At 31.7% G+C, this 20,466-nt stretch overlaps 1 protein-coding gene across 4 annotated transcripts in view; it reads left to right on the top strand.

Moving 5' to 3' along the window:
* LOC117122525 (sodium/calcium exchanger 2-like) overlaps positions 1-20,466 on the top strand; it is an 81,726-nt gene that overhangs the window by 21,576 nt on the left and 39,684 nt on the right. For 2 of the 4 annotated variants that reach the window (XM_033268112.1, XM_033268114.1), the window contains 5 exons: positions 4,926-5,017; positions 5,761-5,811; positions 10,704-10,787; positions 12,709-12,845; positions 13,680-13,782. In XM_033268112.1, the coding sequence (XP_033124003.1) occupies positions 4,926-5,017; positions 5,761-5,811; positions 10,704-10,787; positions 12,709-12,845; positions 13,680-13,782 (467 nt within the window). The remainder of the gene's footprint in view (positions 1-4,925; positions 5,018-5,760; positions 5,812-10,703; positions 10,788-12,708; positions 12,846-13,679; positions 13,783-20,466) is intronic. The other 2 variants (XM_033268113.1, XM_033268115.1) reach the window with 1 other exon arrangement.

The raw sequence follows: 20,466 nt of genomic DNA, 5'->3' as shown, positions 1-20,466 counted from the left end.
CGTTAAAAATGGTCGGTTTTCATGCGATTTTAGGTCATTTGGCCTGTCTTTTACAGGATTTTTGGGACCCAAAACAAATTGTAATGTGTGTGGGTTTTTTAAAGTTAATGACTTTGCAGTTTTACTAGATGAAGATTGACGATGATGATGGTGCACTGGTGATGGCGATATTGACTGAGCATCAACAGCACAGTTCGGTTGTCGGATGATCCTATATCCTATATCTTGAAACATCACTTTCTTTTATGTACCTTTGAAATCAAGGTGTGTGCATTATGCACAAGCAATTACAATAAACAATTACCACATGCCATATTTAAGAGATGTGCAGAGAATTCTGTAAACAATTACTAGGCCATCAGGATTGTGGTTTAATTATGCTAAATTTCACACTTTTAAAGAGTTTAATGGAATGAAAATGGGAAGAAATGATCATACTAATTAGTAAAGAAATACTGTACTGAAGATTGCATTATGATTTAATAAAGACATTACAACCACACACATTAATGTCAATGTAAAATCAAGATTTTCTTAAAATGAGCTGTTTGTTATCTATTAATTTTTCCCTCTGCCTAATATAGCTCTTCTTCATAATTTCTTCAATCAATAACCTATAAATCTAAATAATTTAGTTTTTTGAATAATTTTCATAAAAATATTTTATGAGCATGATAAATATAGCTTAAGGAAAATTTGTCCATTAGTTATTATAACATGTGAAGTCTATGTAATACCTTTTCTATTTTGTAGTCTTATATATATGATTAATTAGCTCCATTGAGATGGCCACTTTAGATATGTGATATATAAGGTTGTAATTTCACATTCAACAAGACTGGCACTTAGCTAGCAATTGATGTAGATGTAGCATTCAGCTCAGTTTTTATTAGACAAGAAGGATTGGAAAAGGAGAAGTTGGTATGGAAAAGTACATTGAAACCAATTCTATTCAGCCTCAAAAAATTATTTGTTGCAATACATAGAACTAAACTGCTCATTACAAGTTTAGTATTATGCTAATGGCCTCTGGGCCTCTGGGGAAATTAATATTTATTGGGAATAATATTACATAATCATTAAGACCCCAATGAAAATAACGCATCTCATTCAACAATGTTTTGTCATGGTAACTCAGATCCCTAGAGTTGATTAATATGAGCTGTAAATTGAAATTTCAAGAAAAACTAACAGTAAACTTTATTGTGATTAATTTAAGATAAAGTTCAACCGGATCCTAGTTTTTGATTACTATGAATAATAAGTAATCTTCAGTAAGGATAATTAACTTTCAAATCATTCCGCTTAAGCATAAAAAAGAATAATTTATGAAAAGCAATACCTGTACAAGTTAAAAATTTGCATTTAAATAACTGTTGCTCAAGAAGTTTGGAAGAACTTCAAAAATTTAATTACAAAATTGAATAACTTATTAAAAATGGTGAAATATGGTAATTTGTTAACGTCTAATGATGACAATTAATGGATGGATTTTTTCGGTGTAAACACCAAGGATTGCCCACAAAAGTCTAGAAGAAGACATATTTCCAGTGGGGACCTTCTGGTAGTGATTGGGCAGTACACCGGGAGACAATCCCCTACTCTTTTCCGAAGAGTGTGCTGCGTTTTTTAATGTGCACATGAGCCACAGATGCACACGGTACCAACGGCTTAAATGTCTCATCCCAAAGATGGTGCGCTATTGTACTTGTGTTTCAGCCCTCCAGCTGAAACACAAGGAGATGCAGCGATGGGAATTGAACCGAGGACCTAGAGAATTCCACGTTTCAGCACACACAGAGTGGCTACCACCAGATTAGCCGACTGAGCTAAGCTGATCACATTAAGGCCATGTTTTTTCGCAGCACTGATAATTTCTCTGATAAATGATCTTAAAATTCCCTCCAAATGTTTTATCCCATGGTGCAAAATTATGGACCCATCCATTTTTTTGACCTAGCAGGTGACCAACCCTTTTATGAGCGAGATGGATAGGCCAAGAAATCGTTTAGTAGTAAAATGTACTCTGGGACATGTATCACAATGGTGCTTCAGTGTAGCTATGGAGAAATTGAGAAGAAGACGAGAAAACTTCATTGTTGAAAGCTACTGGCTCTAGTTTATTTTTATGCATATCAGGGATGGATCCAGAGGTGTTCAAAAAGGGGCTCAAAGTGGGGCTCAAAATGTTGAGACACCAATACTCTAGGGGGTCCGGGGGAATGCCCCCATGAAAACATTTCTGTGTTCTAGATGCCCAAAAATAACCTCTGAGGCCTTTTGGGCAATCAATTTTTTCTTCTGTCTTTTTTTTTTTTTTTTTTTTTTGGACTTTCCAAAGGGGGGAGGAGCCCTGACCGGGTGGGCCCCCTTGCATCTGTGCCTGTATATGGAGTGTGGTACCTTATTTTATCAAATTGACAAACTTTTTTTATTACTTAAAATGACAAATAAAATGTTAATAATAATAGTAATAATATTTCTAATAGTAATAAAAAATTGGTCTATTTAAAAAATGTGTACAGATAATGTTGCAAAGAATAAGTCTTCCAGTCATTAAAATTGTTTTATTATATTTATTATCATATCATATATCCAGTATAAATATCAAAGTACACATTTTTTTAAATTCAATAATTTCTATGCTCAAGTTAATAATTTGTATGTTACTGCAAAATGAGCAAATTAATTTCAAAATTATTTGTTATAATTTCTTGTCATTTTCAAGGAACAATACATCTTTAATCTTGAAATTACAGTCATGGACTAATCATACGAGTGTTGTGTACAAGGACAATGACACTTTTTTTCCATGTTGAAGTTTGATTTTCTGATTATGACATGTCTGCCATTTTATACTTTTCCTGATTAGGTTGACTATATTACTAACCAACCTAAAATTATACTCTATAAATAGTTATCAATAGGGATCAATATGTTGAATAAATATAATACTTTACACACTTGTTAGTAATTTTTCAGTCACTGTTCAGTGAACCGTGAACATTCTTCTCTTATTTCAGCATGATTGACATGTTCCAAACTAATCAATCAACACCTTTGTAACAAAACTGTTACAAAATAATTTTTGATACTATTCTCATCCCGCCCCTTACATCTGTAACAAGTATTTAGCATTCTAATCAAAAGATCATAGTTTAAGTTCAAATACGATATTCCAATTCTTATTGTAACGCACATTGTAAGGTTTTGGGAGTACTATTCCAAGGAGCGGAGTGTGTTCTATAAAGGGGTCCTACTGAAAGCGCTCTAGACCACCTGCGCAAACTTCCCATGCACAAGATTTTTCTTGGGCAAGATTGTGCAAAATATTAATGCCTGAGAGAATTTATTCACGAAAAATACTTAAAAAGTTTCATTTTATTTTTTGATTATTTTTATTGATATAGAAATCTACTTCAAGGTCCATAGTAAGACAACGTATACATATGCAAATACAGTGATGATGAACAGTGTTGCACTGTGGTAATGCAGAATATTAATAACAATAATAATGACAATTGTTGGATAGATTTTTGAAGTATCATCCAGGCATACAGTAATTATGCACAATAATGTTGTAATGGAGATCGTTGCGTTCATGTATAGTTCACACGTTCCACATGATAGATAACATATTTCTGTGTCGGTACGGTGAATCACCAGTTTGAGTTCGTTACAGTGTAATCAATATAATACACATTTTTAAGTGTCTTTCGCCAACGTTTTTCTTAAAATGGGAAACAGCATGTTTATATTTATTTTGATTATTACCTGAAGATCGTTACGTATAATACCCAATAATAGTACATTAGCGTAAATCGTAGCCTTGTACTTAACCCTATTTCGTATGACACACATGGAGTCATTAGGGCTAGCAACAACACACTTTATGCTCATTCACTATTATCTATTGTCAAATAATGTCTCATCTGTTTGATTAAACGAACAGATCATGATGATGTACCTTATGTATGCTTGTTTTGTAAGTAATGATCTCCTCCTTTGTGCTGTCCATGTGATAATTACTCTGATATTATGCCGGATCTATTAAAACCATAGAGGAATACCACCGTGATCAAATTACAGTATATGCATCCCACTCGCACTCACGTGAATTCGCAATCACGTCAAAGGATCACTTGATAGATTATTATACGTCAAGGATCGTCTATTTCTTCCAAAATCATCTAACGTATATGATCTGCTTTACACTGAAAGAGTATGCCTGGCCATTAGTTTTTGCCTGAAGATTACATGATTAATACTGTAAATTATTATAATTTAATAGTATACAATGACTAGTAATGATCATGTAGTTATTACTATGATTAGTATGTCAGCTTTTTCTTTCATCTTGCTTAATAAGTTCTTACTGGTCAGAGCAACTTGTTTTTCTTGATTTTTAAAATGTAAAATTTGAAGTATGCACTCATGTGTTATATAATATGTTATGTAATTATCTGTAGCTATGTGATTAGGATGCTTAACTGATTAAGTTCGGTATTGGCATATCCTTGGTCTTATGCCTAAATTAAATAAATAAAAAATAAACATTATTTTATTTATATTCCTATTATATTTTATAAAGAATTACTAATCTGAATTTTATAATTGATAAAAAATTTATTAAATTTTAAGACAAAATTTGGTTGCTCTTAAAACAAAAGAAGATCAGAATCAGATGTTGACAGGCTTCTGAAAAAAAGTTTGTAGGAGTGACAAAGAGGGGGTGTACACCTTCAATAATACTACTTAATTTTTATAATCCTAATAATAACTAAAAATTACAGTATACATGCATAGCATCCTTGTATAAACATATAGCTCTTTGCAAAATCCTGTAATAAACAAGCAAAATGTATTAAAGTCATACTATAACATTCTTAAACATTAATATGTGATGATATTAATTTTCTTCTTAGAATGTTCGTGTTATAAATGGAGGACCAAAGAAAAGTCTGATCCACGGAATTTCACCGTCTCTTGCACACTTGGAAGCAGAGAAAACTCAAAGGTATACTAGTCTACTTAATTATAGGTACTTATTTTTAAGTAAGTTTTGGCGAGCAGTTCAAATTGGAGTCCAGTAGGTCGCTGGGAGATCCTCATGGCGAAAAAGTCGGGGAAAAATGTCACAGTGGGAATTTGCCAGAAGGGAAAATCCGGGAAACAAATGGCTAAACATCAGGGGGAGAACTAGACTAGAATCGGCTTGGCTACTTGAATAACCCTCATACGAGAATTTTTTATGTTAAGGAGCAATGTACTGATTATATGTTGGTACTGACACTGCATTGTCTGCCAAATAGGCAATAATTTGCTCTTTGCTCTACTCTTACAATAAGTGATTATGAGAGTAATTTGTATAAATTAAAGTGGCTGATCCAGGGGATAGCAGAAGAGGTGTGCTCTCCCCTCAGCAGCCAATACAAAAGCGAGATCTATAATGGCTAAAACTCTGAAGGTTCTAAGGAGAATACCCCCCTGGTTTCCAAAATAAGTAAGGGAACCTAAAGCCTTCCTCTCTTGGCATTGGTTCTATCCCATGTGGTCAGGTCCTTGATTGCCACTTATATCATCCCAGCAAAAAATTCTGGATCTGCCTCTGAAATATAATATACAAAGGTTTTTAATAGTGTCTGAAAGTCATTGAAAACTTTTTATCTGCAGCTTTTTGAAATATATTTTGTTAGATATTTTGATAAAGCATATTCAGTGTTAAATTTAAAGATACTTTTTTTAAAAATTTTATTTTAGTCAATTAAATGTTAAAGCAAATGCAAGTACAGTGGACAGAAATGGTGAATTGTAAGTACTGTATGTAATTGTTTAAATTTCATCATAAGGTAGTAATAACTGGATTACGTAAATATAGATCTCCGGTTGGCGGTGTAACTCCATACTCTGATTTGGGTGCTAGCTTGGTGTTTTTTTCATGCTTATTTATTCATCAATTTTTTTCATTGTCTTCTTACCTTTTGTCGAGCTCATAAAGACGTCATTTATTTATGCTATGTATAAATCCATCTTTTATTATACTTATTAATAATAATTATTGTTAGTGTTATGTTTTGAATGTCATATATCAAAATTAAGGAACCTTATTGATGATGCTTTTATTTTTTTCCTCATCTTTTCATCTCAAGCGGCTTAAGTGTTCAGGGTATCTTTAAAATGGTTGAATTCTATAAAAGGTTTATTGATTTTTTAAAAGTAATTATAATAAGTATGGAAAAAGCAGAGAATTAGGTTGCACAAAAAATACCAAATTTACTAAACTATAATATGTTCTTGAAACTAAACAAAAAGTAACAAAGAAAACCATCAAAAAGCAGACATGCATTGTAGGAAGAAAAGCCTGTGGGTCCAACTGTTTCTTACTAGGCCTTGCTCATTAGCTTTCCAGTACAAGCCCTGTGGGGTTTGCTTTGGAGGATCACTGCTATTGGAAGTCAATTTTATCTTATCTAAAGCTGTTTATCTCCACTTCTTTTAACTGTTAATATAGATCTAAAGAATGTGTAATATTAATAATAATGCAAATATGTAGCTTTCTGCTTGTTCTTTTTCTTGTTGTTAATCGCATTGTTGCAAAATGCGCTATAGAAGAATTTATCATTATTATTAGTATATTATTATTATATTATTATTATTATTATTATAATGATATAAATAAGTAATATAGATATAAATCATTAAATTAATATTTTTCTATACCATCTTGAAGTATATATTATATACTATACATTAGTTGTATGTATAGTGTAGACGAAAATACTATGTACATCTTATGTTTGTACCTCAGCAGACCATTGAATATTAATATTTAGTGATGTGTGTGTGTGTGAAGTCTTGCAAGTTGCAAGGATACATGGTTCATCAACCTGTCTGGCTTGACTAAGTTATGTTCAGTTTGATCATAATGGAAAGATTAGACATTTTAATGCTTTACATTTGGCATGTGTTAGCAACCCTGGAAGGAACACTGCATGTACTGCGTATTTAGCATCGAGGCAAATAAAAAAACGCTAAAACATGTAAAATCTACTGAGCAGATTTTACACGAGTCTAGAAGCTAAGCAGTGGTGGTGCCTCCTGGGATTAGGGGGAAATATTTCTTGGTCAGACAAGCCTGGATTCCCTTTCATTCAATGCTACAACAAGGTTGTCGAACTAAAAATATTGTTTTGTTGTTCCAAATGTACTTAATGAGATTGCAGATCCCCATCTGTAATTTTATTGGGAGATCCTGACCAAGGCTCCAGCCCCTTCTTGGACCCCTGTCAAACTTGTTTGACCCTCTTTTTGGCAAGTTTTTTCACCATTGAATCTTCCAACCCAGTATAGTTTTTTTGTTGACTTGCACATAATTCACATTTTTTAGCCTGTTTACAATTAACTCTCTATCTCCCGATTGGTAGCATGATTGCTAGTAGTTACATTGTGATTGGAAGCATAATCGTAAGACTAGCCGTGAGACAGTGCTTTCCGATATCAACGCAACACAATTCCTTTCATGCTGTTAGAATTGTGCCCCAAGAGATATTCATTGCCGATTCAGAAATTTATTTAAAATCTTATCATGTTTTATAATTTGACCATGTTCTGTCAATCAACAGAACGATCTGGAGCTCATTTCTTCCTACATCGATCTATTACAGTACTAACAACAACAATGTTACCTAATATCTAATGCATGTTCAGGATACATACTATAATATGTACTCAACCAAGAATATTATATAAAGAAATTATGCACTACCAGTATGTAAAATCATTAATTTTCTTTTTTTCATTTTGATTGACTTATTAAAATTTAATTAAGGATGCAAGACTTTATTCACTATGGGGAAATTTCATGACTGAATATAGCTATGTGCAATCATGTTGTAATTACATACATACACAAAGTTATGCATAAAAACAAATAATGACACTGAATACATAACAAAGCTAGATACAATTGATATCTCAAAAAAAGTGAAAAAGGTACCATATTTTTGTTGTGGTTCTACTATGGAGGTATTCCTACATTTAAAGGGGATCTAAACAAAGATAATACAGTTTGAACAATCTCAACAAGATTGAAAAGCAGTTAAGACAAAATTTTGTAAAATGTTATGTTGAATGGTAGTACAAATGTGAATTCTGTGTTTTTATTGGCTGTTAGTTTTATTATTGTTAAATATTATTTTCAACAATTTTCAAAGGGATGAAAACATTATCATTTTATTTTACTTATTTCAATGTTATTTTTTATATTTTTTTGTTTTGTTTATTTGTTATGGTTACTAGCATACTATTGTTATTACTAACACTATTAGCAGTGTTATTGTTATCATTATCACTATGTTAAATTTTTTATTATTTTTAATATTATTTTTATTCATTTTAAAATTTCTATATTTATACCTTTGTCACATAGCCAAATATGCCTTTTACAATAACAAACAATGTTAAAATCTAATTCTAACATTAAGCATTACACTATCATATTTTCTTCATCTGATCAAATCTTAATAAAGTAATTGGAGGTTTTAATCTTATAGAAAATCAAATAGATAATAAATAATCCTTTGAATCCAAAACAAGTAAAACCAATAGACAGTTAACCTTGGTACAGCTTTTTATGCAACATTGAGTATCTTATCATTACGCAATTACATATGCATACATATGTACTATGGCTTCTATTTCATTATAATATCTAATAATAAATACTTTGGCCTAATAACATTCAGTACTTAGGCTTAGACAATCCAGAGAGTTGAATCTAACAATTCCCTGGATAATCTTTATGCTTTACTGTGTCTGTAGGGTTGATTTTTATGTCCTGAACAATAAATTAATACCCTCTAAAAGTCAATTTTGATGTCGTCATTTTACCTCCAACACTAATGTTCGTACCTTGAAACGTACATTAATACTTTAGTGTTGAATGGTTTGGTTTGGGTTTTTTTTTGTGGATGGTGGGTTTTTTTTTTTTTTTGTGGATTGTGTAAAAAGATTAAACAAACCTGTTTTACTTTGACAACTAGCTAGCTAGCTGTTAAAAGTAACCATCATTTCTATGCCTAGAGCATTTAAATGCGATGGCATTCGTTCATACGTATGAGCAAGAAATAATTTAAACAAACTAAAATATATCTCTTCTGCCTCAGTTTTTATGAAAAAATTTTACCTTTGTGAAATAATCATCATCTAGCATATTTCACCCATCTTGTCTGTCTTTTATTTATGTTTCAAATCTTTCCTATTTTTTATATCATCTGTAAAGCCAATAAATGATTAGAGGTATTTTATTTCATGTACTTATTTAGACATAAAATTCTCTGCTGACCAATAATATTTATTTATTTATTATCTTCAGATATTACAAAGTAATTTTGACCAAAATAAAGTCATTAAAACATAGTGTAGACCAAGAAATCTGAACTGAAGTTGATAACAAGCATGCACTGTACATAATAGGAAATAATATTAATAATAATGATACTCTAATGATAATTAAACCCTAACATACTTAAAGATGTATTGTCCCATGCAAAATACCAAAAAAACCATAAAAATAATTTTTGAAATTTACCATTTTGAAGTAACATAAAAGTTGAACATAGAATTAGTGTATTTAAAAAATGTTTACCCATCAGTTTGCAGCGAAAAATGATAGAAACACTGCCAGTCACTGGAAGTGTTTTATTATTTTTATTATAATTTATGGTTTCAAAATCTGGGTGTACATTTTTTTAATTTAATAATTTCTATGCTTAAGTTAATCATTTGTATGTTACTGCAAAATGAGCAACTTAATTTCAAAAATTATTTGTTATGATTTTTTGACATTAGCAAGAGACAATACGTCTTTTAAAAATGTATATAATGAAGACTATGAAGTTCCATGAAGTTTACTATTGAATGATTTAATAGTTTGCTTCGCAGAACTTCGTAGTACAGTATTTATTAAATTTATAATAATAAACATTCAATATTTAAACATAAACAAGATTGCTGCGTTAATGACAAAATGCTATCGTCTTGTTACTTCTACTCTACCCAGCTTTGAAACACGTATATAATTTCAAGGCTAGAAACATATTAATGATGTAATGCTTTCTTGGAATCCCACAATGCATTTCTAACTGTAACATAAAGTTTGTCATTGTTCACAATAGAAGCAAATTTACAAAATAATGTTCAGATGAACATTGATAATTCTTATCAAATTTCCTTCAAAACCACTCTGTGGGACACAAACAGGAAAATTAATATATTAATTTATGTTTCTTAGTATGTTTTATGTATTTCGTCAGAGATTATTTTCTGATTTTAACAGTCAAACTTTTTAGAGACAACTAGGTGTGATTACGTTAATCACTGCTCCAATTTGACATGTTTTGCATGATTTGCTTTTAATTAATTTAAATTATGAAAATTTAATGACCACAACCGCATTACGTTGGCTAATCAAATTTTTTTTTGGATTAATTTATGTTTCTTAGTATGTTTTATGTATTTCGTCAGAGATTATTTTCTGATTTTAACAGTCAAACTTTTTAGAGACAACTAGGTGTGATTACGTTAATCACTGCTCCAATTTGACATGTTTTGCATGATTTGCTTTTAATTTAATTTAAATTATGAAAATTTAATGACCACAACCGCATTACGTTGGCTAATCAAATTTTTTTTTTTGATTTAAGGATGACAAGGGATGCGGAAATTGGCGATGAAGACAGTCGGTTACTGAGAACAGATAGTGCCAGAACGACTTTTGCACGAGCAAAGTGAGTGTCATGTCTGGAGGGTTTCAAATTAACAGCTCTGCTGACTCGATTTAACATTCAAGTAAATCAATGACACTGCGTGAACAGCATCACATTGAGAATATCGCTCTCAGTTTTGATGGCGCTTTTATATATATTTTTAGGGTTTTTTTTATTACTTCTTGTCGTCTATTGATGAAATGGTCAAATTTTTTTTTCCTCAGTAGAAGCCAGATTAAATTTCAACCTGTTAATTTTGCCATCTCCAATTGCCATTCTCAGAAAATGTTTAATATTAAAATATTTAATTTGTTTTGATATTTAATTTGTAGTACAGCTCATCTATTTAAAATTTGATCCCAATATTCATCATGTACTGTTTTAAGTGGTTCATTTAAACCTATGTTTTGCTACTGTATGTATTTTATTTGATTTTTAATTTGTAGTACGGCTCATCTATTTTGTATGCAATGTGTATACGTGCTGCGTTGGTTGCGGTTCGCGCTCTAACCACTGAGGTCGGGAGTGTTAATCCCACACTCTCTATGATTTCACTTGCGTCCTTGCACAAGGCACTTTATCTTCAGTTGCCTCTTTACCCAAGAGTTACATGGTAGAATTTTGTGGCATTGGTCTGTTCGCAAAGTACAGTACCAAGGCATGAATATAATTACTCCGCAGTGAATGGAAGTAGTTGCACTTTGTGCATGTTTACTAATTTCTGGATCAAATTATCTTGGGTTAAATAATGGCGCCAGCACGGGATACTTATTTGATTTTGCGAGACTTTAAATCCTTTGAGATTACATAAAACAAACATGAAAATGACTTACTGTATTAGACTTGAGAAAAATTAATTGCGAATAGTTACTTTTGGGATGTGCGTTTTGTGTTTGATTATTAACTGCAGAATTTCAATGTCTTATGCAACAGGCAATTTTCCACTAATTTTAATATTCCATTGATTGATTACATTTAACAATATCAACCACTCCACGTTTTAATCAAAGCTACTGTATGGTATACATTTCAAATTAATCAGTTAATCCTGATTAAATTAACATATTATTCAAGACGCTAACTTTTATAGGAGGTTATACTTTGTACATTTATAGATATTACAATAAACTGAATAATTAGTATAATTTTAATTAATGTTTAATATAATAATTATAATCTTCAGTGGCTTAATTATAGGTTGACGGTATTATTTAGCAGATATTTAGTACTGATTTACATGTAGCATGCCTTCCTATACAATTATCATGTTTTAAATTCATTTTAACATTAATTGGATTCAACTAGAAAACATGAACTATGTGCAACCTCCTTCACTCTCTTGGGAATAATGTTCCAAGTCATGATGCAGCGTAATATAGCTACAACGCCAACACATTTAATACAACCTCCTACGTGAAAGCCATTTATGCTCTTGGATAGAAAGAGATAAAACATACATCAATACCTTGCTATAGGATATTGCAAAATGGACCATGTGGGGGTTGGAACCCTTCACCTCAAGATTGAGAGCCCAAACAACATGCTAATTAATGTACTTTGAATAGTTATATACTTACAGTATTCATTATCATTTCTCATATTAAATTACATTATATTATATAATAAATTGGCAGTAATTAGGAATTTTATATTCCATAGTCATAACTGACTAGATGCAACTCGTTATCATCTTCATGACCTTTTTAAGAAATATATTTTAACACATTTTTCAATAATTACTTAAGAATTTATTCACCATAAATGTATATTTCTTGTTTTATCAGGTAAATCATTGTTTAATACTTATATTCTTTACTTTATTAAAGCTATTTTTTATAGTAAGTTTGTTTCTGTCAAACAATTTCTCCTCATACATTGAGGCTACTTGTTTGAATTTGGCAAGCTCATGGACTTTTGATTGACGTTTAATATTTTCACATAGGTTTCGTCATGCAGCAGTGAGGTCTTTGCTTGGTGGTAAGCGGGCTCACGTCCGTTCACCAGGTCCTCCACGAATGCTGGCATTGGTAGAGAAAGTTCAGAACATTCAAAGTCATCGTCAGACAGATGTTCCTCCAGGTATCTAGTTTTTTCCAAATAGTAAAAAAATAACTGACTATTTATTTAATATATGTATTTATTTAAATAAATAGATAATTTAAATATTATTTTTACTTACTTTTTAAATGATAGTCCTATAGATTTTTAAGAAATCCGGTCATTGTTTGGCATGAAATCTTTATTTTTTTAATTAATTTACTCTTTGTTAAAATATCAGAACTGACCATTTCACCATTCAGGGCCATACAGTAATTCAAAAAAGCTTTTATATTTCTGAGGGCCCTTTTTTCTCTAGCACTTTCTCGTCTGAGGAAAAACCTCCATTTTGAAGAAATGCACAATTCTGCTTAGATTCAAGATTTAGATTTATTTATTGGTCAAACACAGACTTTGATTCCTTTTTCAGACTTCCGCTTGGTATAGTCATTAGTTATTTGCGCAAATCCAGCATGTCTTCTAAATTTGGCTGGAATTTACAGACACTTTTGAACAATCTCATCATGGTTCAAATTAGGCCAATTTATGTAGTGTTTTATTGCTTAGCCAAACATGAGATCATATATATTATGAAAAAGTTAAAATAACATGGATCAATATGCTGTATTTGAGATGTTGGAATTTTAGACTAATGTGCTTGGCTTCCAGTACCAGAATACTAGGTTCAAACCAAGCTAATGCTAACATTTTTTTAAGACAAAATTAGAATCTCTATTTTCATGTTAATTTTTAGAGGAGCAGTTTATTTTCATTGAGAAAGGGAGAATTTAATATACAGTTTGAATACTGAAAAATGTGGAAAAATCCCAAAAACCTCATATATTATTATTAGTATTTATTTTGATATTATTTCAGCTGCAAGTTTAGTAGGCACATTTACATTTGCATCACAAAGCTATTCTGTCCTCGAGAGTGCGGGCAAACTCGACATAGATGTTTTGTTTCACCGAAAGCCTCCGTAAGTACTTGGCTATGATTCATAATACCTTAGCTTAAATGTTGCGTACTCGTTGAGTATGGTATTCCTACAGTATATACACATTAATTATCTTCGGTAGATATTCTATATCTATATGCTACTGAATGACATTCTACTGATTTTGCCAACCTTTTGGTGGATTGAGAATGTTGTTTCCAGCTTCATCATGTCATTTATATATTGTAAAAGATGACAGGAGAATATAACATTTCTAAAATTTATAAACGTGATTGAAATATGAACGTGATTGAAATATGAACATGATTGAAGTATGTATACACATGGCGCTGTGTCATTCCAATTTGTATCATGGTGGTATGCAGGAGACTACTACTTAACTTTATCGATTATTTTATGATACAATATTTTTTATTATCAATAATACAAGGGCATTAGCTGGTGCTTTTATTAAACTGATACATTATTTCAATTTTTTTTTAAACAAATAAACCATTGCCTGGTAAAGTGTGGAAAAAAACTTCAAACACTAAATTAAAGCTGATATAATATAATAATTCAACTTCCAAAAAATGTGAAACAAAAGAATTCAGTCTTTGTTTTTACAGACTTTTTACTGCAGATTTACAGAGCACCCCTCACTTGGAGACCCTTCATTTAGAAAATTTACTCCTGCTTACATAATAACACACTCTTATGTTTACTACTCAATAGTTAAAGGCAAATTAATAGTCATATGTCAATAAGAAACCTTAATTCCAGTATCTAAAATGAAGCTCTAGATCTCCTAGTTCCTAATTAGTTGGTTGGAGAGGCTACACTATTTTTAGAGTTGATGTTACCGGCCAAAGAGAATCTCAGAGTTGCCTAATAACATGTTATACTTATGAAACAAGAGTGAGAGTTTCAGGAGGCTTAGAAGTATTTGAATAAGTCGTTCAGTGAATGTAAGTCATTTGGTATATATAAGTCAATTAGTAAATAATTTAATCGGTAAGTAAGTCAATCAGTGATAAGTCGTCAGTGAATATAAGTCAATCAGTAAATGATAGACAATCAGTTAGCAAATCAATCAGTGAATAAGACAAAGTGAAAGAATAACATTAATTAAATAGGTCAAATAATTATACGGTACTAATCGGTTATTAACCCACAACAAAGCAACTACCACGTTGCTTGAGATTGAAAAGTGTTGATTGAAAACGTTAATACACGATTGAAAGATGCTCGTAACCTAGATTTTCATGAATTTGCCTCCAAGAGCAAGTGATGTTATCAATTCCTATTGTATAATGATCTTTTCAGAACTTTCATGCTAGTTTTTTAATCAGCCTGATAATGAAAGATGTGCAGTCTCAGGTTTTTATGTGCGCAATAAATTATAGGCGATGCTAGGAAGTATATAATCAAACAAATTAATTAACTCTGATGCAAGTAATAATTGCAGTATTCTGTTAACATATACCTTAAAAATCAAGAACAGTTCAGACGCACCATAAAACGCAGACGATAAGCTCTATATTTGTCTGTTTATATAGACTTACCTTTGACATAGTCATTGCGTGTGTGAAACTACTAGACTTAAATAGTAGTGCTCTATAAAATGCAGGTGATAAGCTATGCATATTTTTTATATTACTTCAATTTCGGCATAGTCATTGCGTGCGTGAAACTACTAGACTTAAATAGTAATGCTCTATAAAATGCAGGTGATAAGCTATGCATATTTTTTATATTACTTCAATTTCGGCATAGTCTTTGCGTGCGTGAAACTACTAGACTTAAATAGTAATGCTCTATAAAATGCAGGTGATAAGCTATGCATATTTTTTATATTACTTCAATTTCGGCATAGTCATTGCGTGCCTGAAACTACTAGACTTAAATAGTAATGCTCTATAAAATGCAGACGACACTGCATGCCCACTCTCATTGTCTTCAATTTTGACATGGTCATTGCGTGCATGACACTACTAGACTTAAATAACCCTCTATAAAATACAGACGTTTACATACTCATCATGCATCAAAGTATGTGAATTATATACCAGCGGGCCTTACAGTTGCAATGCTGCTGTGATGTTCTTGGTTGATTTTGTCTGCAATTTTTAGATTTAGTCATGAAATTTAATGCTACCAAAGCTTTTTTGCCTAAATTATATATAACTAATATATGCTGTTATTTTTTTTTTTTTTTTTTTTTTTTTTTAAATTATTAGGATTTAATACAATATTAGAAAGAAACTATGGCATAGCTATGTACAGTATTTATTTTATTTATTTAATCTTTCTTTATAATGGAGATACTTTCAGTTACTACTGAGTGGTACAGTGATGAAAAACATATATAGAGTATAATAAACAAAACAAAACAAAAATTTAGAAAATAAAATAAAATTTTAAAACATTATTTTAAATGATTTTGGGATGAAAAAGTTGACATCTCTTTAAAATAACTTTTTAATTTGTGTGGTAATTCATTCCTGCTTTTGAATAATTGCTATAGTGAGCAATTGGTTTGGATTTAAATGGTCTCACAATGGTCTCACATTGTGACATAACAACATAAACATCAATTCCCATGTTATTTGCTACAAAACATCAGTTATTTTATAATGCTATTGATGAGGAAAGCGATAAGATTGAAAATTGTTTGCCATTTTATGACCATGGTGATCGCATGTTCTGCAACACAGCGTAAAGACTGTCACTGCCGCTTATGCCGTACTAAATGTCATGATTTTGCATCTCACCCCATCATTATGTAGTTTTCTATTTGGGGTGATTTCAAACATAGAACGGTATGACGTCATATTAGATCAATTATGCATGTTTCAGAGTTGTGCCTTCAGTTTTTGCCTGAAATCTAGAACAATTGTCCCCAAATCTACATTAAGGCCTTAACAAGGACTGTACTCTATTAAACTTTTAACCAAGATTAAGTGCATCAGCCTTTGCGTTGGTTATATCTATGCATACACATTGTAGAAAATCGCATACGATGCTAGTCACGAATGAAGGAATTCGTTCTCATTCTACATTTTCGATCACAAGCGGCATTAGGTCACTCGTAGCTTATAGGTTTAAACACTGCTCTCACATCCTCATATATCATGATCACGGCGATCGCATGCACTGAGCATTTCTTCCATTCATTTTAAGACCATCAGATTTTACTTCTATGTTTGTTTGTACTTATCCAGATCGATTGATGCATAGCACAAAGCGCTGACTTAATCAGGTTAAATAAATTAATGCATTATTGTACAACATATATGACAACAATTCAAAGTACATACCCCATGGTATGCTCATTAAGTTTGATATACAGTGTTATCTTGACTTTTCAACATAGGCTTAAGTAGAGTATTAGAAGTGACAATATTTTGTGTTCAATTATTTAGTGGTCAAAACAAGCTGTTAATTCAGACATGCCAGAATAGAAAATGGTGTAAGACATTTACAATCCAAAGTGGACAGTCAGTTAGATGTTGGGGGATCAAATTCCATGCTGTCCATTAAATATATGCCAATATGCTGTCAAATGCTGACACAATCGTTCAGTTAATATTAATTGTCTTAATTCAACCTCAGCACTGGAACCAGACGTAGTGACTGTTGAGCATCTAAAGCATTCCCTGAATTCAAAAATCTTAAACACGTTCTATCGTCATTGCGGACTTATAAAATCCGCATACGCCTTAAAACTAAAAGAAAATGCATACGTTTAGAGTCCGTACTGAGCCCAAAAAATCCGCAATGAAAATATAACGTGTTCTTAGTGAAAAGATTAAAATGTTCATAAAGTTACACATCAGGTAGGATTATCCTCACCTCTTATTTTCAATTTGTTTTATAAAGATATGATCAAATGTCTATCCGAAATAGAATGTGGTGTGAAAATTTCAAAAATGTCACTTAATGCATTTTGTTATGCAGGTGATATATTGATAATTAGTACTACAGTATACTGTCATTGGGCCCCAAATACTCATCAGTTATGCAAATAAGTATATCAGAAATCACGATCTTAATCAAACTAAAACTGATTGTATCATCTTTGGTAAACAGTGTCTTACACCCACACCCTGCTAATATTTGAATAATTTCACTCTTAACATTTTGGAGTCAATAACCTACTTTGGCGTTGATCTTTCTAAGAGTAGTCTTAAACCAGATTTACATGTGGAAAATAGAATCCAGAAATGTTAGCGTGCATTTTAATCCTTACAGGGCGTGGGCTTATGAAATAACGGTACTTCTACTGTTGTTAATTTATATCATGCTGTAAATTTTGAGATTAAATAAAGTTTTGATAAAATCTCATTTTGTCTGGAATATTAACCTGTAGCCAATTCTTTCCTATGGTCTCTAAGACATTACGTAGGGAGTTAGACAAGTTTTAAAATAAACTGTTAAAATTGCGTTGGGGTCTTCCAAAATATTGTAGATCATCAAGTTTCCTAATGACACTTGGTGTCCCAAAGATAGGATATCTGATCAATACTATGGAGCTTGACATGCTTTTTCAGATTTTAAATAACTTGTCTATTTCTGGGCAATTCTAAGCTCGCCTTATAAATCGGAATAACTTGGCATACAAGAATACACTCATTGATAGGATAAAATCCTCATGTGCTCATAAGGTTTTTCCTTCAGCAATGTGATTTTTGACAAGAGATACTCTAACTTTTGTAAGAATGAATGCGAAAAGGGTGGTGATTCCCAAAGTGGTATTGCTGGTAGAATTCAGGGAATTTTATTTAATGACCCATTTTTATCAAATTACAGTTTTCGACTTATTAAGGAACTTTTATCATCTTTCTACTGTCACTTTTCTTCTACTGTTTGTAAAGGCCCTGTCACATAGTAACGAATAGACCTAACGTATGCCGAGCGTTCTCATTTTTTTCCTAAGTCCCGATACGCTCAAATAGGCTCAATTTTTTTGGCAAAAAAATAACATTTTTGTGTGAAAGACGAATGCCCAACGAATGAGAAACGAATGCTCATCGTACAACTAGCGTCCATTTAACGAACGACAGCGCATTTGCAGCGTTCGCCCAACGAATGTTTGGCGTACACAATGAATGCCCAGCGAATGTCACACGTAGGCCTAACGTATTGACGCCTTGTAAACGTTGATGTAGGTCGGTATACGCTGAGTGTTCGCTGGCCATTCGTTACTCATTAGTTAGACAAACGCTATGAATACGTTATGCATTTGCTATGGCAACGTTTCAGATGGGATTGAACGTGTTTGGACGAACAACGGACGAACAGAAAACGTAAACCCAACGTACACCCAATGTGCGAAACGTTCAAACAACGAATGCTCACCGTATACATAGCGTATGTAGCAGAACGTTGTCATACGTTCAAAATTTTGAACAGCTAACGAATACAACGTATTACAAAAGTGTCATGAATGAATGTCAACTTAAAACAAATATTTTGATAAACGTCGGCATACGTTGGTTCAATACGCTACAGTGTGACAGGGGCTTAAAGGGCAACATGTTGTTTGACTACGTAATAATAATAATAATAATAAGCAATAATAATAATTATAATAATATTTTAATTGGGAAATTGAAGTGCAAAAAGAATTTTGAACCAAATAAAATAATCCACCTTTGTTTGGTAGTAGTTTGTGTCTTCTTTCCTTTTATTGATTTGATTGAATTTGTATTGTAAAATTTATTCTTGGTTTTTATTTTAATTGTTCTGATATATGTAATGTGATTGACTTGATTTAATGAAATTATCTGTTATTGTTTTAAAGTTAATTTTTATTTGTATTATATTCAAATTTTGCAACATAGAATAGACGATAGTAAGCAATGTGGAGGAAATCAGTTGAAAGTACACCTATACTAGTTCAACCATCTGAACATAATATAAAACATTACAATAAAAGTAAATAAAAAATAAATTATATCACTATAAAACATTTAACAAAGCACATAATAAAAGGAACATATAAATTATATAAATTGAATTTAATTAAGATGAAGTAAAGCAGAACATAGACGGGCACAACAAATCTACTTTATCACAGAAAACCGAGCAACCTAAGAACAGAAATTGCAATTGCAGAAAATCAGAAGATTGCCCTATGTGTGGCAATTACCTAAACAAATGCGAAGTGTATTAAGCCACAGTCTCAGCCGACAACAAACCAGACCAAACGTACGTAGGACTCACGGAAAACGCTTTCAAGACCAGGTATAACAACCACACAGCATCATTCAGAAACCCAACCAAGAAATTTAACACTGAACTGAGTAAATATATTTGGGAATTAAAGGACAATAATATGGACTATAAACTTACATGGAAAACCCTCAAACAAGACAAATCATGCAACCCAGCATCTAAAAGATGCAATTTGTACCTATGGGAAAAATATTTCCCATAGTCCCCCATGTCCATTAAATAGGCAAAATGAACTTGTCACAGCTTGCAGACACGCCAACAAATTCCTTCTAAAAAACTTCGTATCTTAAACATCCCATAGAGCAATCCACACCATCGTGCATCCACGATATATAGATTATCTTTCGCTATTTAATCTATTGTTAATCACTTAATGATCATAGTCTACCGCTGCCCTTGTATTACCACTTTTACTCTGCACATGCTCAGTTTTACAATTAATTAATCTGTGTTAATAATCTATCTTAGTCATTAGGTAATTTTATC

Source organism: Anneissia japonica, unplaced genomic scaffold (genome assembly GCF_011630105.1).
Source record: "Anneissia japonica isolate Jap-2015-1 unplaced genomic scaffold, ASM1163010v1 scaffold1889_len2455224_cov183, whole genome shotgun sequence".
Taxonomy (NCBI): domain Eukaryota; kingdom Metazoa; phylum Echinodermata; class Crinoidea; order Comatulida; family Comatulidae; genus Anneissia; species Anneissia japonica.
This window is presented reverse-complemented; position numbering and strand designations above follow the sequence as displayed.